At 47.6% G+C, this 23,451-nt stretch overlaps 2 protein-coding genes across 9 annotated transcripts in view; both read left to right on the plus strand.

Annotated features, from left to right (window-relative positions):
• Positions 1-2,426, plus strand: part of POLR3A (RNA polymerase III subunit A) — a 42,374-nt gene extending 39,948 nt beyond the window's left edge. For both annotated transcript variants that reach the window (XM_072131327.1, XM_072131328.1), the window contains 3 exons: positions 612-743; positions 832-964; positions 1,215-2,426. In XM_072131327.1, coding sequence (XP_071987428.1) covers positions 612-743; positions 832-964; positions 1,215-1,366 — 417 coding nt within the window. In that variant the 3' untranslated portion in view covers positions 1,367-2,426. The remainder of the gene's footprint in view (positions 1-611; positions 744-831; positions 965-1,214) is intronic.
• Positions 2,427-19,519: 17,093 nt separating this feature from the next.
• DLG5 (discs large MAGUK scaffold protein 5) overlaps positions 19,520-23,451 on the plus strand; it is a 76,762-nt gene continuing 72,830 nt past the window's right edge. For 4 of the 7 annotated variants that reach the window (XM_072129955.1, XM_072129959.1, XM_072129956.1 and 1 more), the window contains exon 1: positions 19,521-20,265. In XM_072129955.1, coding sequence (XP_071986056.1) covers positions 19,968-20,265 — 298 coding nt within the window. In that variant the 5' untranslated portion in view covers positions 19,521-19,967. Of the gene's footprint in view, positions 20,266-23,451 lie in introns of all 7 variants that reach the window. The other 3 variants (XM_072129958.1, XM_072129957.1, XM_072129960.1) reach the window with 1 other exon arrangement.

Raw genomic sequence — 23,451 nt, forward strand, 5'->3', positions numbered from 1 at the left:
GGCTCACAGCCATAAATGGGGAGTGCACAAGAAAATAGCGCAAAAAATGTTTACTGCATTCAGAATTATTTTTCCCTCTTCCCTGTACAAGGCATGGAAGATGAAATACCGCCGCTAGAAAGTAGAGGAAACAAAACCCTTTTATAAAGCTCCATAGATGGAAAATAGAAGTTATGGATTTTTAAAAAAGCAAAAAATGGAAACTCAAAAACAAAAAAGGGCATCAGCTGGAAGGGGTTAAAAGGGGGCGGATCAGCTGGAAGGGATAAAAGGGGGGGATCAGCTGGATGGGGTAAAAGGGGGGGGGGATCAGCTGGAAGGGGTAAAAGGGGGGGTCAGCTAGAAGGGGTAAAAGGGGGGGTCAGCTAGAAGGGGTAAAAGGGGGGGTCAGCTAGAAGGGGTAAAAGGGGGGGTCAGCTAGAAGGGGTAAAAGGGGGGGTCAGCTAGAAGGGGTAAAAGGGGGGGGTCAGCTAGAAGGGGTAAAAGGGGGGGGGGATCAGCTCATAGAATCCAATCCAATAACTTGATACCCCTGGCCTTACCAGTCCCCGGCCGCTTCCACCGTCTTATGTCACTGCCCTTCATCACAGATTCTTTATATTCCTGATCAGGTGGAGAAGACGATCGGTATTGAAGCCGCGCGCTCCACCATTATTAATGAGATTCAGTACACGATGGTAAATCACGGGATGAGCATCGACCGCCGGCACGTGATGTTACTGGCTGATCTCATGACCTATAAGGTGAGGTTTGGTCCCCAGGAGTCTTTCTATTCTTCACCCTTTATCATTCATGTTCATCATTTCTTCTTGTGTGTCTATTTTCCTTCAGGGAGAAGTCCTGGGAATTACACGGTTCGGTCTGGCAAAGATGAAGGAAAGTGTCCTGATGTTGGCTTCCTTCGAAAAGACGGCGGACCACCTCTTTGATGCGGCATATTTTGGGCAAAAAGATTCAGTCTGTGGTGAGTAAATAACCTGCTTGTCCAGCGTGTCTCTGCCTGCGCCCGGGTCCCCTGCCCTGCGCCCGGGTCCCCTGCCCTGCGCCCGGGTCCCCTGCCCTGCGCCCGGGTCCCCTGCCCTGCGCCCGGGTCCCCTGCCCTGCGCCCGGGTCCCCTGCCCTGCGCCCGGGTCCCCTGCCCTGCGCCCGGGTCCCCTGCCGTAATGTGAACTCCTGATAGACGGTCCTTGTCCTCACTGTTGCCTCTTTCCTAGGAGTGTCAGAATGTATAATAATGGGGATCCCTATGAACATCGGCACTGGACTCTTTAAGCTCCTGCACCGGGCAGACAAGGATCCGAATCCACCTAAGCGACCGCTCATTTTTGATAACAACGAATTTCACCTTCCAATCGCTAGTACGTAGCCAGGAGGGTTCAGCCGATTATCGGTCCTGCTCCTTTACATTGAATGGCGCTTCCTACACTCAGGTATCACTTGGAGAAGAGTCGCGGTACAGAAATGTTAATATGAGGTTTGTAGATAATGCACTTAGGCCTTGTCCGAAAGCAGGAATTCAAGTAAAGGGAAACTTCTCTTCTTGGAGACAACCACTGAAAACTTGGTTCACAGAAAGGTTGGTCTGTTCGGAGAGGTTTTACATTCCACCTTTATACAGTAACGGTAGAAATCTCCCATCAGGCTCCATCCTGATAATTTGGGGACATTACTCATAGATCCAGGTGACCTGACTTTGGTATCCTCTTAAATTTGTTATCCATGACCTTTTTCCTTCTAAAAGCAACTTCATCCTTATTAGCCAGAAGGGCCACCCTTGCCCTAAAGTGATCTGGCTTCACAGTATGTTACACTGTCTTTCCCCCTTCTCCCTCAATGCTGTAATTGTAGGGAGTAGGGGGAGAGACAGGGTAACGGCCTGTAAAGCCAGAGGGGTTAATGTAGCCTTTCTGGGTAATTAGCATAATTTTAAAGTTGATTTTAGAAGGAAGGAGGCCCTGGATAACCAATATAAGAAGATTACCACAATTGCGGCCCCTGGACCTTTGAGTAGGTGTCCCTGGTATATCCATGCTTCATCTTGATGGCAAGTTTCCTTTTTAAAGGGAACTGGTCATGAGGATTTGGGCCTACAAGCTGCGACCAACCTGTTACTCAGGACATTGGCAGGATCACTAGATTCTGGTAGGTTTAGGCAGGAAATTCAACAGTCTACAAAATTGCCTCCAAGGAGTCAAGGGGGCAGGGAATAATTATGCTATAATATCCTCAACTTAGCTGATGGATTTTAGGGGTCTGGTGCGCAGCTGCTGAACCTTATGATGATGAAGTTCTGTCGGACATTATAAAAGTCCGGAGGGGTCAGGTCCGTAAGACTCTTCACCCTCTTGACTGCTTTGTGTCCAAATTTGGACCCATTGTGTTATATGTATTTATTTATGTTATTTAATAAAACTATTAGAGCCGCACTCGATGTGTTGTAGACGTCTTGTCACAATTCTGCTGTCCTGGAAATAAGTGTCATCTAATCTGTAGGATGCAATGTTACAGCTTGTACAGTGATGTGTCATGGGGGCTGGCTGACTGTATAGAGAGGAAGCTGCCGGTCACTGTCAGGGGCAACTATTAGGCTACATTCACACAAACGGCGTATATACGTCCCCCATACACTTCTGTGGTCTCACGGCTCGGTACGGGAGCGGCACACATGCGGCACTGTAGCCAGTAGAAACATAAGACATGTCCTATCTTTCGACGGAATACGGTGCCGGTGCCTGTGTATTCCTATGGAGAGGGGAGCGGGTGAGCTGCGCCAATGTATGCCCGCCATACTACGGTACGCCCAGCATACATCCTGTGAATGTAGCCTTAGGCCTAGAAAGTGTGAAGATTAAAAATAAATGAAAAGGTTGCACTAAATTATCTACAACAACGCTATACAATCATCTGATCAGCTGCTCTTTCCTGCTCCCTGCAAATAGAAATCTGTGTACAATCCGCTCAGCTCCTCCTGCTCTATAACATGCTGCCTGCAGATAGGACACTATGTACAATCTGCTCAGCCCCTCCTGCTCTATAACATGCTGCCTGCAGATAGGACACTATGTACAATCTGCTCAGCTTCTCCTGCTCTATAACATGCTGCCTGCAGATAGGACACTATGTACAATCTGCTCAGCTCCTCCTGCTCTATAACATGCTGCCTGCAAATAGAAAACTGTGTACAATCCGCTCAGCTCCTCCTGCTCTATAACATGCTGCCTGCAGATGGGACACTATGTACAATCCGCTCAGCTCCTCCTGCTCTATTACATGCTGCCTGCAGATAGGACACTATGTACAATCTGCTCAGCCCCTCCTGCTCTATAACATGCTGCCTGCAGATAGGACACTATGTACAATCTGCTCAGCCCCTCCTGCTCTATAACATGCTGCCTGCAGATGGGACACTATGTACAATCTGCTCAGCTCCTCCTGCTCTATAACATATCACCTGCAGAGTAGCTTTTTTCATGCTAACAGGTGCCCTATAGCAGTTGCAGTCTTAATGGAATTTTTCTTGAACTGAAGTAGGCACACAGTATTTTTTTTTTTTTTGTTTTAGTTTTTTTGGCATGGTATGAAAGCTACATTTTCCTTTAGTGTTAAATAATTAATAATGTAAATAAAGATTTCTTTTGCCTCTGTAAAACAAATTATTTTGTTCCATTTCTTTGTATACAATATCAATCGACTTACACTAACGAATACACAATTATTCTCCGGCTAATGTCATATATGTGCAGCCACAGATACTTTCTATAAATGTACAGGCGGTCCCTTACTTATAGTTGCCCGCATTAAAGACGACCACTAGTTAAATACGGCCCCCCCTCTGCTCCCTGTGACCTCTGGTGACCTCTCTGGATGTTACTATAGTCCCAGGCTGTAATGATCAGCTGTAAGGTGTCTGTAATGAAGATTTATTCATAATCCTTGGTCCAATTACAGCAAAAAAAATGTAGAAAATCCAATGGTCACTGGGCCAAAAAAAAAAAAAATTGTCTGGATCTACAATTATACAATTTACAGTTCCGACTTACATACAGATTCGACTTAAGTACAAACCTATCCTTACGTAACCCGGGGACTGCCTGTATTATGGAATATGCTGATAGAGCCTTTTATTCCATGGGACATGATGACTATTGTGCTGGTCGTCTGCTGGGAGCCCCTGGAATACTTCATTCTATGGAGACGTCACCTGTGAATAGTTTCAGAATGAAAAATGAGTCTTGTAAAGGTAAAAAGCCTCCACACGACTGATATTACAGGATAACACCCGGGCGCGTGGGGTTTAACAACCGGATTTGTTTAGCTGCTGTAATAACCTTTTACAAGGTCTATGAATTCTATTTTGGGATCTATATCCTGGATTCCATTATGATCTTGGCATCGCCGTGTGCTGAAGCCGTAAAGATGAGGCCGTGGGTGCACCTTGTATTCTATTGTCAGAGCTAAGATGAGGGTTTATTCTTCCAACAGCTCCCTACTCCCCTCCCCCTTCCATAGACTACTATGTCAAAGGAAATCTACCATCAAAATTGAGCTCGATTAACCAGGGCCATTACTGTGCAGATCCAAGCACAGTTACTGGAGTAATCTTCTTATATTTGTTTTCCATGGCGGTCTCCGTTTTAAAATTAACTTACAAAAATTATGCTAATTAGTCTGAAGGGCTCTGGGGTTGTTACCAGAGCCCCTACATGTTGTAGACTGTGTACAACAGCCACAACACCCCACCCCCCTCCCTGTGTCCTCTAGGGCTTATTCACATGAGCTGTTCTGGGGGCAGTGATCTGGTCTCTGGGCCTGAGCTTTGATACCATACTAGAAAAAGCCACTGTCAGGGAAAAATGTGTTCCTGAGAAGAAACCCAATCCCAAAAATAATAACTTTTCTGTGGCCCCAGGACTTATTCCATGGAAAGGAAAAATAAGGCTGATGGAGTTACCCCAAAGGTTTGTAAATGACGTGAATTCCTCTTTTCTTCCACATAAAAAACGGTGATGCCAAAGTGGAGGCAGAACTCCTGGAATTTAATTTACAGTGGTCAGAAATCGCATCCAATCTCTGGGTCCAGAATATAGTAGAGGACAGATACAGATACGAGTTCTCCCGTGTCAAATCGGAAATTCAAAATGCAATCGGTAAGATGGGCGACTTTCACACAAATGTTTTCATGTGCAGCACAGACCCAGAGGATGCAATGCTATCATGTCCATATGTGCCCTTCTAAGAGTCTTTATTCTGACCCCAGAGGGGCTGATTCACCACTTTTAATTCTGTGCACTACCTCTCAACAATTCCTCTGCCCCAAGGGCCTTTACCAAGATCATGAAACATTGTAACCTTCCGAAGAAGTCAGGAGTCGGTAATATTCCTTATCTAGATGATGAGAATAAGTGGAGGCACGAAAATCTAACAATCTCTACCCTTTCAAAATTGGGATGGATTATCAATTACAAAAGAATCTGACTCGGTGCCTTGCGCTCAAATGGAATTTTTGGGAGTTATTTATTTATGGGACTCCAAAACATGTCGTCAGATCACAACCTGCCAAGTGTGTGCACGTAAAATCCCAACTCCTTGGACTCTTCCGGACACGCACAAATCCAGCACAATCCACAGCAGGTAAAAAGTCTTTAAACCTTATTAAATCCTCTTAAAATCTATCGGTGCATAGGATGGATTGACGCGTTTCAGGCTTTAGTCATGATCATTACTAGACTCCTACCAACAACAGACTTCTGATACAGTACTTCATGGAGATCCAGAATTCGGAGCACACACATGATTTTCTTGTGAGGTCACGCCCCCTTAGTCATGACAAATCGGCAAAGCGCCAAAAAAGGGTCCAAAAGCCTAGATAGATGTGGTACAAGGTATTTTCGACAGAATTGTGGTGCAGGTGCGTTAGCCCCTTAACGCTGTTGCCCTTTTTTTGTTGTTCAGTTTCCATTTAACCCACCCTCAAAAATCCATAACTGTGCGAGGGCTAGTATTCTGTGCAACAAATTGTCCTTCCTAGTGACTGTTTTTAATAATCCATGCCATGCACTGGAAAGCTGGAAAAAAATTCCAAATGGGGTGAAATTGACAAAAAAAAACACTTTTTGCATAATTTTCTTGTGGGCTCTGTTTTTACAACTTCAATTGTGCGCTCCACATGACACCTCAGATTTATTCTTTGGCTCAGTATGATCACAACAATAGCAAATTGATATACCGTATATATACTCGAGGATAAGCAAAAAAATTGTTCTGAAAAAACCTAACTTGGCTTATACTCGAGTCAAGACAAAACCCTCGTCTTCGGGTCCCCACTCGCTGTGTTGCACAAACCATGACGTCAGCCACAGGGGGTATTGGAATGGTGAGTACAGAGATTTTGGGGTTTTAGGCTGGGCAGGGGACTGCTGGGTATATACTAAGGGGGTAAGCACTGGGTATATACTGGGGGCAGGGGGCTTCTGGCTATATACTAGGGGGCAGGCGCTTGCTGGCTGTATACTGGGGAGTTTGACTTAAACTCCTGCTACAGGACATCCCGGAACGTCCAAATGCGGAAAGGAGTTAATAAATCCATCCCCCCCCCCCGCCCCCCATTGTGTCCCTTGCCATTTTCTTTCCAGAGTTGTGGCATTTTCTGTTCTCATGATACTTGCCAGATATCTTCAGCAGCATTGAAGTGGGCTGAGACTAACCTCATCCTATATCTGTCCTGTTGCTGAGTCAAAGTCGGGCAAACTTTGTTTGGTTGGAACTAGCCACTTTATGACTGTATAGTATCATAGATCAGAGGAATTTGTTATAAAATGCTTTTATCACCCTATACCTGTGGTATGAGCAGAGCCCGGCACGCCATGGCTAATAGGCAAAGAACAGAGAACTGATGGGAGGCAAAATATCAAGGCCGATCTTTGGGTTTTTTCATGAGATTATCCGCATCTTCCACTGGTGCTGCCTGTAAGTCTTAGAAAATAACACGACACCATCTTGTATTGATTTTGGTTGCACTTTTGATTTACTATTGCGAGTCCTGCGATCTGCAGCTGGTGAAGTCACTGCCCGAGGACCTCCATGACACTTATAGAAAGTGATGCTTTCCCAACGTCCGTGGCAGGAAAGATCCGGGCTACATTCTCGTCTGGGCGACTTCTCCTCCAGGCTTTATGTATTATACACACACAAAGCAGGAGGTGGGGAGAAGACATAAATTGTAGAAATCACCGACTAAAATACAGACAGAAAAACCTGTTTTTGATGGTGCAGAACGTAGTAAATCATATCAGGTTTGGTGATTTTCAGCAAGTTTAAGGCACAAACGGCTAAACTGAGGACACGTGGATCCAGGATGTCACCCAAATATTGGTGTGTAATGGCCTTAAAATCTAGATTGCTGAAAAACAAATCATGCATTACAATATAAAGGGTCATTGAATGATAACGAGCAATAAAAAGGGAAGATACAAGTGTCCCGATGTGGCCCTAAACAAAATTCTGATAAAAGGTAATTGGATGAAGAGACAAAACTTTATGCTTTGGATTCTATTTTATCAGAAAATATTCAACAAGTTGCGATGCTAAGTACGGTAATGGCTGAAATTTCTCCACTGGGGGGCATGGCTATCTGATTAGGATTAGGACGCACAATTTCAGTGCTCCGCTCCGTAACCCAGATATTCAGCAGGCATCCAGCTATACTCACCCAAGGTATGATGTTGGGTAAACGCAGCAGGAACACCGGGAGGCCGCATCCGAGGAAGGACACCCAAGATGGCCGCCGACACTGTGAGTTCCGGTGCCTCCCCTCCGGAGGAACAGAGGAGCATGAGTCTATCCCAGCCCGCGCCTGCCTCTGGGACGCTCATTCCGATGGGCACTACGGAGGCAGTGGCTCCCTCACTGCATAATGACACGGAGACACCTCACTCTGCTAAGGCTCAGGGAGGCCAGACACTGCAACAGAAGCCCCAGCACAGCGCAACCGTGCCACGTGGCCAGAAATGGCGGCTCCACTAGACACAAAGAGTCTTTCTAACTCCTCAGAGAGAGGAATGACCCCTCCTTGGATCTCCAGTCTGGGCTCTCCCCACCAAGCCCCAAGGGCTAATCTGCCTCCCTGGGGGCCTTACCCAACTTGGCATCGACACGTAGCCCTAATCCTCTCAATCCTCTTTCTGCAGGCGGTGGGGGGCAATGTCCCGGTGCCTCTTCACCTACTTCTTCCATCCAAGACGAGTGGGACAGGAAGGCCCACATAATGGCACTTCACACAAGAGAAGAGTTTCAGATCCTGGGAAAGATGGAGGCCTCACACAAGAAAGATATGGAGGACATTAAGTCAGAGATTAAGCATGTTCTCCACAGGGTTTTAGAGCTGGAGGAGCAACGGCTACATTCTCATAAAGAGGTCATCATAGTGCACACATCTCAAATAGCTGATATTATGGATCATATCGATGTTATAGAAAACCGTCACAGACAAAACAATTTAGGGGTCTGTGGTCTTCCGGAGGAGATTCTGCCAGCACCGCTAGAGGACCCAGAGGCCCAGAGATTCTTTGGTAATCTGCTACAAATGTCTCCTAAGAAGATCGAGATTAATAGGATCCATTGTACACTTGGCCCGCGTTCTTCTGATCCTAAACGCACGCACGATTTGTCGCATTTATTTTTATAAAGATAAAGAACGCATCCTACAGCGTGTCAGAGACTCCGGCGATGTACACCATAGTGACTCGCCTATTTTGGTCCTCCCAGACCTGACTAGACATGCTCTTGCTCAGAAAAGCTCTCAAACCTCTACTACAAATGCTCCGGGAAGGTGATATTACGGATGGGGTTACCCCTTCCGACTGCTCACTAAAAAAGAAGAGGGAACAGTGGAATAAAATCCCACCGAAGCAACAGAGAGACCCCAAAAGGTCTAGGAGTGCGGCCTTGTCCGGTTCACCTTGAAACCTGTCTGTCCCCAGGATTGTCCGCGGTTTCCGGTCCCTTCCCCTCTTGGCTGTTTCTTGTGTTATAATATGTTTAGGGGGGAATTGCAGAACTACATTGTCGGTTTATCCTTATTGTGCTTAGATACAGTTATATGTTTGCCATTCCACTCTTCCTTCTCCCTGCAGGTCTTGGATTCCAGGGTAGATCCCTCTTTCTTAAGATCTCTGTTGCTCTATATATACTTTGGCTACTGTTTCCCTATATCAGGGCAGATTGCGTATGGTATCCGACTACTGGAGGACCTGACAGACTTTGCTGGAGGCTCGGACATTATATTAGGAGGAGACTTGAATGTACCACTTGATTCAGATCTTGACACTACTGAAGGTAGGTCCTCAATCTCATATACAGCCACCCGTAGATTAAGGAAAAAGATGGCTACATTGAATCTAGTTGATCTCTGGAGGATTCTGCATCCGGCACAAAGGGACTTTAGTCATCATTCCAGTGTCCACAACACGTATAGTCGTATAGACTCTATTTTATGGTTTGACCACTGGCCGGTGTTGGGTGCTATTAAACCTTTCCCCCTCAAGAGGAAGACATTTTCCTGGCGGCTTAACGATCATTTATGAAAAGACACCCTGTGCCTAACTGAGATTAAAAAAGCCATAGAGGGATTTAAAGCCGGCAATTGCATTGACAACACTAACGCCCTGATAACGTGGGAGGGACTAAAATGCGACTTGTGTGGAATATTTATGTCTCACGGGGCTAGGCTAAAGAGGCCCAAAAGGCAATCCAGTGAGTTGGGCTTTTATGGAAAAGACACTTCAGCAGATAGTCCTTGGTCCACACATCCGAGCGCACATTATGGCCCTATACCATCACCCGACAGCAGTGGTCAGAGTGAATGGGGACCTGACCATTGCAGGAACTCACCAGGGTTTCGCCATTACATATTGGTGATGGCATCTTTGGCAAATGCCATTAGAGCTTATGACTCTATCAAGGGTCTCCACCTTGGTGGGTTCCATCACAAAATGCCATCTTTTGCGGGTGACTTACTGTTATTGGTCACGCAACCGCGCACTACACTCCCAACAATTATGTTCAAAATTTTCTCCGATTTAAGGTGAACCTCACCAAGTCCGAATTACTCAATCTTAACCTTTCGGGTGGCTTGGTGGGAGACATTAAGGCCGAGTTTCCCTTCCGTTGGGCTGAGACTGCCATTACATACCTGGAAGTACAAATTCCAATGGACTTGACCAGTCTTTTGTAGGTTAATTACCCTCCTCTGTTAACTTCCATTGAGAAGGAACTTCTCACGTGGATATTTCTTCCAAACTATTCCCTTACACGTGGCGCCTCCTTTCTTTAGCAGACTTAAACGGGTGATGTCCAGCTTTATATGGGACTCCAGACCCCGGTTATCATACAACCTTCTCACCAGACCTAAAGAGTTAGGAGGGGCGGGATTGCCTGACCTGGGCCTGTATTATGAAGCCTCCTTGTTAGCATGTCTTGCAGACCCAGTCTTGAGTTCGGGTGATGCTGGAAGCGTCTTTAAACCCGACACCCTTGCTGGTGTCTCTCTGGCTTCCCACCGTGAACCGTGATGTGTCTTCTCCCCACACGCCCTTATACAAAACACTACTTGGGGGATGAGACAAGATGAGGAAAAGACATAATTTCACCTCCATACCCGACCCTATGTCCCCTATACCGTATTTTCCGGACTATAAGGCGCCCTATATGAGGCAGCGGACCATACTTACATAGGTCCCCGCTACCGGAGACAGCAGATCTCCAGCGGGAACTGCAGACCACGCGGCACGAACAACTTCTGCCACGTGGTCTGCAGTTCCCGCTGGAGATCTGCTGTCTCCGGTAGCGGGGATCTATGTAAGTATTCTATTCTTTACCTCCCCCTCACCTTCCCCGCGTTCCGCGTCTCGTCTCGGCGTCGCGTCTCGTCCCGTCAGGTCTCCGCTCCGCCCCCGGACCTCCGCCACGCCCCCGACCCTGCGCCTTATAGTCCGATGCGCCTTATATATGGAATTATTACATATATAAGGCGCATCGGACTGTTGCGCCTTATATTCCGGTGTGCCTAATGGCCCGGAAAATACTGTATTTATTGATCCTAGATGTCCATAGTGCGATTTGAATCCTGAACTCTTTGGGTGTCCGCCCGCCTCAGTGGTGCAGGTACAACATGCACTGGAGGGCCACGACATACACTCCCTGGAAGGGTGGTTCCCCGCAAAGAGAGGTGGCAGGTAGTTTATGGCCAATCAATTTGGTAGCTTCTTACAGTCACAAGGTCCCACACAGTCCCTCACACGGGATCTGACATTGATAGAACAGATATTACCCGACGCTGATGCTCCTGGTCATATGATTTCTGCAATCTACAGGTGGCTGTTGAGAGAGAGGTCTAAGATAGTGTCTGTCCCATACAGACAACCATGGGAGAGCATTGAAAAGAACATTTTATGAGGAAGAGTGGGATAAGGCGGCTGTCTTGACCCATAAACTCTCCTTCTCGACTCAATTACAGGAGACAAATTTCAAAATAATGTCTAGGTGGTACCGAACTCCAGCAAAGTTACATAAGATGTTCCCATCGGTAACTGATACCTGCTGGAGAGGCCACCGGGAACATGGTTCCATGTTGCATGTTTAGGGGTCTTGCCCTGGAGTCAGAGACTTGTGGGGTGAGATCTTTGCACTCTACAATAAACTATGGTTGGATAATATTACACCACTCCCGGAGATTGGGCTGCTGTCTATGATTCCTGGCTCAATTTCGAAGATGAAAAAAGGTTTTTTGAGGCGCTGCCTCTCTGCCACACGCCAGATAATTCCCAGATTCTGGAAGTCAAGTATATGCCCCACTAGGGCTCAGTGGGTGGAAGCCCTTAATCACATCATGAGAGTGGAAATGGAGGAGATGAGGACCACGGAGGGGTGGCGGATTCCCAGTTCACTACAGTAGATTCAACAAAATTTGGTCCCCGTGGATGATTTCCGTAGCTCGACGGACTTTGCCTCTTGGGTAGGTGGACATTGACCTCTACCGTGTCATTTTGTTGTTTAAGTACAAATAAGCAGTGGACGCCCTAGAACTAACTATGCTTTATTATTTTTTCTATCCTCCCTCCTCTTCCGTTATGTGTTTCCCCTGTAGTTATTTCCTACTTCCATCTCCCGTCCATTCCGAGTGCGTTACCCTCTGTCTTTGCGTGTTTTTATGTTTAGTGTGGTAATTGTTGTTTGATATTTATCGGATGATATTGTCTCGTATTGCACATCTTTTATACAATTCACAAAGAGAGTTATTCCTATTCATTGCTATGAGCGCTATATATGGTATATCACGAGACTCTTCATATTTACTTGGAGGCTCTTGGATATGCAATTTTTCTTCTCAAGCTACTGTATTGGTGTCCTCAGGATGCTAATACGATTGAAAGCTGTGACAGAGTTGGGAGCAATAAGTTTGGGCCCTTGGCCTCTAAAAGGTTCGCCATCACGAACTACCAGCACACGCAGGTGGGGTATGAAATATCCTTTTTAGTTTTGCCTCTTTTATTTTAATTCGTATCCATTTAAATATAGAAAATCACCTCCAAAGTCATAAACAAATGAGGTGAGAAGAGTCACTTTTTGAATGAGTTCCATGAGTTACTTTATGTTTACTCTATGCTTCTGTAATTATGGTGCTGGGTACTATGAAACCAAAGATATGGTTGTTGGAAGTGACTTGTCTCTACATCAACCTGACTCTTCTCTGGTCATTTTCACATAAACCTGCAGATGATTTTTTATAGTTAAAACCAAGTTACATTTCAAGCCCAAGTACACTGTCCCACAGTATATAAGTAGCCCAGCACATGCCCCTATCGATATATAGGTAGCCCCAGCACCACACTGCTCCCCAGTATACAGATAGCTCCAGCTACTGGCCCCTAATACATAGGTAGCCCCATCGCACTGCCGCCCAGTATATAGGTAGCCCAGCACATGCCCCTATCGATATATAGGTAGCCCCAGCACCACACTGCTCCCCAGTATACAGATAGCTCCAGCTACTGGCCCCTAGTACATAGGTAGCCCCATCGCACTGTCCCCCAGTATATAAGTCGCCCAGCACATGCCCCATCGATATATAGGTAGCCCCAGCACCACACTGCTCCCCAGTATACAGATAGCTCCAGCTACTTGCCCCTAGTACATAGGTAGCCCCATCGCACTGTCCCCAGTATATAAGTAGCCCAGCACATGCCCCATCGATATATAGGTAGCCCTAGCATGACACTGCTCCCCAGTATACAGATAGCTCCAGCTACTGGCCCCTAGTACATAGGTAGCCCCATCGCACTGCCGCCCAGTATATAGGTAGCCCAGCACATGCCACCATGGATATATAGGTAGCCCCAGCACCACATGCTCCTATATACACTATGATGTCATGAGGTGGCAACCCACTCTGTCAACGGGCAAAATAAAAAAGTTTATACTTACCTGCAGGCAGGGTGCTCCCACGCCGCGCGGCTCCCTTCTTCTCGCGGCTCTTCTGTCGGCCGTGGCTCCGCTCAGTGATACATGTGGCGTGACGTCATCATCCGCCACCGTGTCTCTGCATAGTACGGAGCGACGCAAGCAGCCATAAAGATTTTGCTGCTTTCCAAATGGTTCAACACTCTGCCGCCTGAGATTTTCATCTGGTCTCACGGCAGATGCGGCTCTGCAAGTATATACGGTACATCTTCATCTCATCAGCCCACAGAATCTTATTTCTCATGGACTGGGGATCCTTCATGTGTTTATGTGCACACTGTATGCGGCTTTTACATGTCGTGCACTGACGAGAGGCTTCTGTCGGCACAATGTGCCATAAAGCCCCGACTGCTGGATTGTTGGAGTAAATTTTTTTGCACTTCAATTGGCTTCAATAAGACAAAGTGTAAAAAATTTATGTCAGGGTTCGGGGTCAGTGGACCCCCTGGACCACCATGGGGGTTGGTACTAGCCCACACCTGGGACCGGAGTCTAAGTGGCACCTGGTTTTCACCAGCTGGGGTGCCACCAGATCGTTCCACAGGTGCGACTAGCCCACGGTGGCAGCCAAGGTCGCAGTACAAAATCGGAGTCCAGGCTTGAGGTCAGGAACAGGCACGAAGATGCAGAGGTCAGGTCCGAGGTCACATCAGGAGGTCAATGCTGAGGCAGGGAACGGGAACAAAGAGCGACACAGGAACTCACTGGGAAGCGTTCTCTAGGGCTAATGAGTGCAAGGATCCGTCAGGGAATCCTGGGAACAGCCGACCTTTAAGGAAACCCGGAAGTGCCAGCGCCAATCAGCGGTGTGCTGGACCTTTAAATAAACATACTGGTAGGTTGATTAGATTGTGAGCCCCATTGGGGACAGGGACCGATTTAGCAAGCACTGTGTAATCTGTGTGCCCTATAGAAATAAAGGAATTATTATTATTTCTATCCACTGGAAGTAAACATAGAAGCTTTCTATAGCAGGACAGCAAGCAGAGATCTAGAAGTGTGAGGAAATGATACAGAAAGTATATTGGAAACTTGTATAACTTTTCCTTACACAAACCATATCAATTATTTGCTGAAAGTGGACGAGCCCTTTAACTAAAGAATAAAGGATACGTGTCATCACTTGTATGTGGCTTGAAGTGGAAGAGACGTGCCACATGGAGCAGACATTCATTGTCATGAAATGCATTTGAGTATTTTCTTTGTCATTTATTCTTGATTATTATATTTGTAAATGTTTGTGAATGAAAACGCTGAACCTGTGAACGGAGAGCAAAGAATATGGAAAGAAAACTCAGTAAAATTATCTGGAGAAAATCCAATGCACAATGTTGGTGGTTGTAGTTGTTGCAGCGGAGGAGACTCTACATGGCTCATTATTTGGAGAAGATGGTTATTTCTGTTGTGTGAATAAGTTGTGACATGTCCACCAAGAATGTGCGAGACGTCCCCTGAGTCAGGTCTTCTCTGGAGCACACGGGGATTGATAGACCTGGAGGTGGCTCGCCATTCATGTTTGCCTCCAGTTAGATCTGTGTGTCACAGGCAATAACTCTGACGGCCGCAGTGACTCGTAATAACCTGCTGGCAATCCAATGGGAGGTTATATCCATAATAGATGATCTGTCAATATATTAAACCATTAAGGTATTGGCTGTTACTTTGTCACTGCACATGATTGACATTTTGTAACATCCCATCTCCCATGCATCCACCATACATAGTGGAAAACCCACAGCCGCCGTATATATTGTGCGCATGTACCTTATGATGTGCGGTTATGATCCAATGTTTGATGTAGTTTTAGCACCAAATACAATCATCTGATTAAAGCGGTTCAAGGACAACAAGTTAGCCCCTATCCACACTGTAGGGGATAAATGCCGACAGGGAGAGGCCTAACAGCACGGCGGCTGAGTCAGTAGCACTTCTGCCTTGCAGCGCTGGGGTCCTGGGTTCGGTTTCAGGTCAACATCTGCAAAGAGTTTGTATGTTCTCTCCGTGTTTGCGTGGGTTTCCTCTGGGTCCTCCGGTTTCCTCCCACACTACTGTTCTCTATTTATCTCTATGGCGCTAACCGATAAAGTCGAGTAGGATGCCGAGCGATCTCCATCAACGCCACAGAGAAGAATAGAGGAGCCGGCCCATGCATAACTGGCTGCTCGGTTCATCTGGGGTACAATGAGATTACAAAGGATCCCGCCATTGTTATAATAATAATTCTTTATATAGCACACACAGATTACGCAGGGATTTCCAAATTGGTCCCTATTCCCAATGGGGCTCACAATCTAATCAACCCACCAGTATGTTTTGCAGTGTCGGAGGAAACCCACGCAAACAAGGAGAGAACATACAAACACTTTGCTGTGGGGGTTCCATCACCAGGATCCCCACTGATCAGAAAGGTAGCCCCTATCCTGTGGACTTTTCCTCACCGGTGAACACCTTTAAGCCATTTTGGCATACCCCCCCCCTAAAGAATGGAAGATGTGCACCATTTTATACATGTTATGCTCACATTGTACATGTGCATGAGTGTATAAATGTGTATAAGAGAAGACCTGTGTGTATGTATATATATGATTGTATAAATGTGTGTGATTGTAACTCAAATGTGTCAAATATGTATATTTTTTAAGTGAATGCAGGGCCCCATTCAGAAGTCTGCTATGGGGCCCTGCTTCTCCCAGTCACACCCCTGCAGAGAAGCAGTTAGAGTTGAGGACCTGGGACCTACCTGGGACTGCAAATGTGGGACTGTCCAGCAGGATCCAGGACGGCTGGGAATTATATGCATTTATGTGATCCAAACTATGGATTTTTGTATACTACAAATAGGTGGCAGTGCATGCATGAGCATTACACCTCTGGTACAAATGCTGAGGAGCTGGGCAGCACCCATGTGATATTGATGGTTTATTCCAATGATAAGGGTGATGTCACATTGTTGTGCATCTGTCGGTGTTGTCTCCGTTGTGTTTCCTTTTTATTTCTGTTTTGTGTCCGCAAACAAAACGGAAGGTTTAACATTGCTCTGCGGACATCACACCTGTGTCTTCACCCTCATCAGTGAAAAAAAATGAAGTTTCATCCGTTTTTTTGCAGACTCATAAACTTCCATTGCCTTCCATGATCTGCAGCCGTGAACAAAAATAGGATGTTTCATAATTTTTTCCATTGACAACAGATCAGTGAAAATAAAAGCCAATGTGAAAACATCCATAGGGTTAGGGTTATCCGTAAAAATCACTGAACAACGGACGTGAAAAACGACGCCAATAGAGCCCTTAGGGTGATGGCACACGTGGCGTTTTGAACGGGTTATTGGCCCGTTTTTAAGTAGTCTGGTAAAAAAAAACGCATGCATTTTTGACAGGTTTGACCAATTATCTCAATTCAAACTGGTCACAAAACGCATGCGTTTTTTGACGGACTGCTTAAAAATGGGCCAAAAAAGCGCTCAAACCGCCACGTGTGCCACCCCCCCTTAGCCTTCAGATGCGAACCCAGAAAACCTCTTTCTAAACTTCGCCTTCAAAAGGTTATTCATGCTTTTACTAACCCATTTTTGCCTGGCGGATTCCTTCCTCTCGATATTCCTTGTTCCTAGTAGAATTTACAAACCTTTATTTATTGGCATATCAAAATCTCCGCCACCCTTTTATTTCATATAATTTCCCCTCCCTTCTTCCTAAATGTGGGATTCATGACAGTGTGAGGGCCGGGTCCCATCCGTATTTTGACTTTTTGTTTGGAATGTAAACAGATGTCTATACAGAAAAATTAAAGGGGTTGTCCGGCTGTTAAAAATATCTTATGGCCGGGCTGGGGAGGGCTAGTTAAACATAATAAACAAGTACTTACCTCCTCCGGCGCTGTCGATGTCCTGCGCCGCGGTCCCTTCGATCCGTGCCCCTGTTTGTTTACAGGGGCACAGAAGCCGCGCACAGGGAGCTTCCGGTCCACGCTGTGGTCGGCTCCTCCCATCCGTCCCTATCTCTCAGCGTTGTAAGCACTGGGAGCTTCTGGCCCCTGTATACAAACCAGCGCACAGGGGAGATAGACCGCGGCGCGGGACATCAGCAGTGCCGGACGAGGTAAATACATGTTTATTATGTTTAACTAGCCCACCCTAAGTAATTTTTAGCACCCGGATAACCCCTTTAATAGAAACGTATTATTTTTTTTAATGTATGCATTTAAAGGAAATCTACCATGAGATTTAACTCACAGAAACGCTCATTACCTTGTCTAGGGGATGAGAAACTGTTTATTTAATCTTGGAACAGTCGAATTGTACAAAAAAAAAAAAAAACTTTATACAAAATGTAAATAAGCCTGAGGGACGTTGGCGACGTTGTTTTTAGAGCAATACGGCTGTTCCAGGGTTAAAGAAAAAAGATATTGGGGCTTATTTAATAAGGTCCCGCGGCCGCATTTCCACCAGGTTTTCCAATGTTTTCGGGGATTGCACCGCACGTGATCGGATTGGCAATAGCGCCAACTTTCACGTGACACAAATTGGGGGGGGGGGGGGGCGGGGGCACCCGACAGATGATCCGATGGATTCAGACTACGCGGGGGATTTAACAAGTTAATTTGTGTCGCAAGACAATGCACTTACATGTACCAGGAAAAAGATGGTGAACTCCGGGGACCTGAGCGGGGAAGTGACACATGCAGGATACCGGGTGCAGGATCTTAGTGACTCCCTGCACAGCGCATTATACACGGACAATGCACTTAAATGCACCAGGAAGAAGAAGGTGAACTCCAGGGACCTGAGCGGGGAAGCGACACATGCAGGATATCGGGCGCAGGATCTTAGTGACTCCCCGCACAGCGCATTATACACGGACAATGCACTTACATGCACCAGGAAGAAGAAGGTGAACTCCGGGGACCTGAGCGGGGAAGCCACACATGCAGGATATCGGACACATGATCTTAGTGACTCCCCGCACAGCACATTACACACGGACAATGCACTTACATGCACCAGGAAGAAGAAGGTGAACTCCGGGGACCTGAGCGGGGAAGTGACACATGCAGGATATCGGGTGCACGATCTTAGTGACTCCCCGCACAGCGCATTATACACGGACAATGCACTTACATGCACCAGGAAGAAGAAGGTGAACTCCAGGGACCTGAGCGGGGAAGCGACACATGCAGGATATCGGGCGCAGGATCTTAGTGACTCCCTGCACAGCGCATTATACACGGACAATGCACTTACATGCACCAGGAAGAAGAAGGTGAACTCCGGGGACCTGAGCGGGGAAGCGACACATGCAGGATATCGGGTGCAGGATCTTAGTGACTCCCCGCACAGCGCATTATACATGGACAATGCACTTACATGCACCAGGAAGAAGAAGGTGAACTCCGGGGACCTGAGCGGGGAAGTGACACATGCAGGATATCGGGTGCAGGATCTTAGTGACTCCCTGCACAGCGCATTATACACGGACAATGCACTTACATGCACCAGGAAGAAGAAGGTGAACTCCGGGGACCTGAGCGGGGAAGTGACACATGCAGGATATCGGGTGCACGATCTTAGTGACTCCCCGCACAGAGCATTATACACGGACAATGCACTTACATGCACCAGGAAGAAGAAGGTGAACTCCGGGGACCTGAGCGGGGAAGTGACACATGCAGGATATCGGGAGCAGGATCTTAGTGACTCCCCGCACAGCACATTATACACGGACAATGCACTTACATGCACCAGGAAGAGGAAGGTGAACTCCGGGGACCTGAGCGGGGAAGCGACACATGCAGGATATTGGGTGCACAATCTTAGTGACTCCCCGCACAGCGCATTATACAGGGACATCGTCGGCCCTTTCCATGAGGTCAGAGCTGCATCCTCAGCCCATAGTGAGGTGTCTGGAGATTTCCCTGGGACAGGAGAGGGGTGCAGGAGGCAGATGTGACCCGGTGTAAAATCCACACAGGGGGAGGGAGAAGAGGAGGAAGCGGCAGAGGAGGGGACACTGGAGGAAGGGACTGGGGGAAGCTCCGGCCGCACAGTGTGACTTCAGGGGGAGAGTAAAGTAACAAGTGGCGGTCCCTCTGGTGGTCCCCGTGGTTGTCCCTGTGGCGCCCCCTGCGGTGTCGGGCGGGAGCTGCACTCCTGTCATGTAGCAGGAAGCGGAGGCTGAGCGTGCACCGGAGGGGGAGGAGGGAGCCGCTGCCTCTTGTCGCCGCTGCTGACTGGGACGCGTCTGTCGGGAGGAGGGAGCAGGGATCGGGCTGAGCGGGGAGGCCCGGCGTGCAGACCCGCAGTATGGCCGCTGCTTGCAGGCTGGGTGCAGGCCCCGGGGCCGCGGGGTTGCGCTCTGCTCCGGTCCGGGCTGCAGGCTTCCTGCTGGGCCTCTAACTCCACAGACACTGAGAGGAGGAAGGAGCCGGGGAGCAGTCAGCTCTCCTCCACAGGGATGGAGCCCAAGCACCGGGAGCTGCTCCAGCAGTGCCACCAGAACCTGGTGGAGTCCATCAGCGACCCAGACAACCTGCTGCGGCTCCTGGAGCAGTCCGGAACCATCAGCCTCCGGGACCGGCAGGAGCTGGACTCCAGCTGCAGCAGCCAGCAGGACAAAGTGGACCTGCTGCTCAAGATGCTTCTGCTCAAGGACAAGGACCACTTCCAGGACCTGAGAGTAGCCCTGGAGAAGAGCCAGCCACATCTCCTGCCCATCCTCTACCTGAACGGCCTGGGAAGCGGGGACTCCGCAGGTGAGATACTTTACTATCTAGTTTCTACTAAAATAACTTCCTCCTTATTGATCCTGTGTGTTCCTGGGAAAGCTGCTTAGAAAGTTGGATAACTTACGGAGAGATAAAAATACGTGTTTTAGAAGAATTCGTGGACTTTGGGTGCAGGCCCCTGTTTTTCCCCTGCTCCAAGACTTTGTCCAGGAGGGGTAGGTCATGTCTCTACAAGCTTTGTGCGGGGGAATGGTGGACCTCCTGCTCCCCAGCCCTGGTCGTGAACTAGTGATTATTGCTTATGATTGGGATCACCTGGGGCTGAACAAGTCTCTCTGACAGCTATTCCTTCAAACCTACCAATAGCACATGCATGCTTCTATGGTAAAGTCCCACTCCTTCTCGCCCTCCAGCATCACCTCCAGGTATTTCTGACCTCTCAGGTGCCCGTAGATATTAAACGTTTACATCTGTGTCATTGATAACATATGCGGTGTATCTGATCGGAGGACACCAATGGAAAATAATGGGGGTCTGCCGAAAATGACACCAACAGCGAACCGAGCCCAAGAGGGAGCGCATTAGATTGACTATAACATGGGGGTGTTGGGTCCCATCCACTCTCTACATTTGCACCTAATTGATCCACAGGGTCCTCCATTTGGAGCCTAGAACCAGAACTTGTCCCCAGGACCCAAACATGGAGCAACCATAAGTGAAAAAGTTTTAAAAGTCAAAGAAGCGAGTTGGTTGGATCGGGTAGCACTTAAAGGACATCTACCACCAGGATGAAGTATTGTAAACCAAGCACGTGGATATACTGGTGTGCGCCCCCTCTGGCAGCATCCGCTCTTTTTTTTAATTAGTTTTTTTTAAGCTTCTTATGGCCTTGCTTTAAAAAAAAAAAGGTTTTAAAGATTATGCAAATGAGCCTGAGGGGCTACATAGATGACGATGGAGCCTGGAGCCCCTCAGGCCTCTCCTTTTCATATTTTCTAAAAACGTATTTTTTTGGAAAAACAAGGGCTTAAGACTCTAGAATAACGGCAGACCCTGCCAGGGGGGGCGCACACCAGTATGTCAGTGCTTGGTTTAGGTGTCCGGTCCTGTTGCTGTAATGAGATAAAAGCGCTTCCGTGTTGGGGGTTATGTCAGTAAAGTTTATTTGACAGCGTACAAGCCATTCAGCTTCTGCAGGTAAGCGGGGACCCCCAGAAATAAGATCTGGGGAGTAAAACACCCCATCATTACTATAGTTTTTAATTTCCATATATATACATGGGGAAATTTGTAACAGTATTTACATTGTAGCTTTTGTGTATTCACAATTCTGCAAACTTTATAGATAACATTTCCCAGCAATCCTTATAGACTGGATGTCAGAGTAGCCATCTACGATGTATGCATGTGTAAGATTAATCCACCTCCTTTAGCCCACAAGTGTCCAGGAGGCGGGGCCTCCACAAGTGCTACCCAGAGATCTCTGCTATGAACCTCCGGTTTCCTCCCACACTCCAAAACATACTGGTAGGGTGATTAGATTGTGAGCCCCATGGAGAAAGGGACTGATTTGACGAGCTTTGTGCAGCGCTGCGGAATCTGTGTGCGCTATATAAATAAAGGATTATTATTATTGGATGCCCTGCCGCCTCCTTGCACCAGAGGTGTCTCTCGGACAGGACATGTTCATTGCAGAATGAAGGGACCTCCTAATGGACAGTGCAAACCTGTGTGACCATCACCCTAGAGGCGTGCACAACTCCATCCTGCCCTCCATTCAGCACCGTCAGCAGTTTTATGGCATCTCTTCCATACTGACGGCCTGACTTCATGCACATTATATATTCTATGCAATCGACAATAAATAATATAAAGATGTCCTTGTAATAAGTGAAGGCGCAGGAGGCATCGGAGGGAAGTTATAAACCATCGTGTGTCACAGTAACTGCAGTAGGAGATGTGATCAGAGGCTCGTATGTGTCTGCTGTATCATCATGGACGTAGGGACTCCCAAGTAGTGCCGGTCCATTCCCAAATATCTCCCCTAATAAAGAGAAACGGTCCGAGAGGAGAGGGATGTTCTACAGCAGCTGTTACTTTCCCACGTCTGGTGGGGCATCGGTAGGGGTAACATTGGCGCTAGGGTGGTGCGATTACTCCGCTTCCCTTACTGATGACTGATCTTATGATTTGGATTTGTGGCTGTTGTAATATAATATGTAGCTGATGGATTGTTACAATGGGACTTTATAATGGTGAGGGCTGGGTCATGTTCTCCTCTGTATGGTGAGACGTATTCTCCAATGACGGCTTTACTCATCCAATAATAATGTGTAGAACATCTTCCGGATATGTCCACCCCCCACCCCGACCCCCCTACCCCAGATCTGTAAGGTGCTGTGCATTGTTAATTATCTGTATATGTATCCATTCTCCTCTCTCCTCCTGCCTCTCTATACTGTGTCTCCTTTCTCTCCTCCTCCTGCCTCTCTATACTGTGTCTCCTCTCTCTCCTCCTCCTGCCTCTCTATACTGTGTCTCCTCTCTCCTCCTCCTGCCTCTCTATACTGTCTCCTCTCTCCTCCTGCCTCTCTATACTGTCTCCTCTCTCCTCCTCCTGCCTCTCTATACTGTGTCTCCTCTCTCCTCCTCCTTCCTCTCTATACTGTGTCTCCTCTCTCCTCCTCCTGCCTCTCTATACTGTCTCCTCTCCCTCCTCCTCCTGCCTCTCTATACTGTGTCTCCTCTCTCTCCTCCTCCTGCCTCTCTATACTGTGTCTCCTCTCTCTCCTCCTCCTGCCTCTCTATACTGTGTCTCCTCTCTCTCCTCCTCCTGCCTCTCTATACTGTGTCTCCTCTCTCCTCCTCCTGCCTCTCTATACTGTCTCCTCTCCCTCCTCCTCCTGCCTCTCTATACTGTGTCTCCTCTCTCTCCTCCTCCTGCCTCTCTATACTGTGTCTCCTCTCTCTCTCTCCTCCTCCTGCCTCTCTATACTGTGTCTCCTCTCTCTCCTCCTCCTGCCTCTCTATACTGTGTCTCCTCTCTCCTCCTCCTGCCTCTCTATACTGTGTCTCCTCTCTCTCCTCCTCCTGCCTCTCTATACTGTGTCTCCTCTCTCCTCCTCCTGCCTCTCTATACTGTGTCTCCTCTCTCCTCCTCCTGCCTCTCTATACTGTGTCTCCTCTCTCCTCCTGCCTCTCTATACTGTCTCC

The sequence above is a fragment of the Engystomops pustulosus genome, chromosome 11 (genome assembly GCF_040894005.1).
Source record: "Engystomops pustulosus chromosome 11, aEngPut4.maternal, whole genome shotgun sequence".
Taxonomy (NCBI): Eukaryota; Metazoa; Chordata; class Amphibia; order Anura; family Leptodactylidae; genus Engystomops; species Engystomops pustulosus.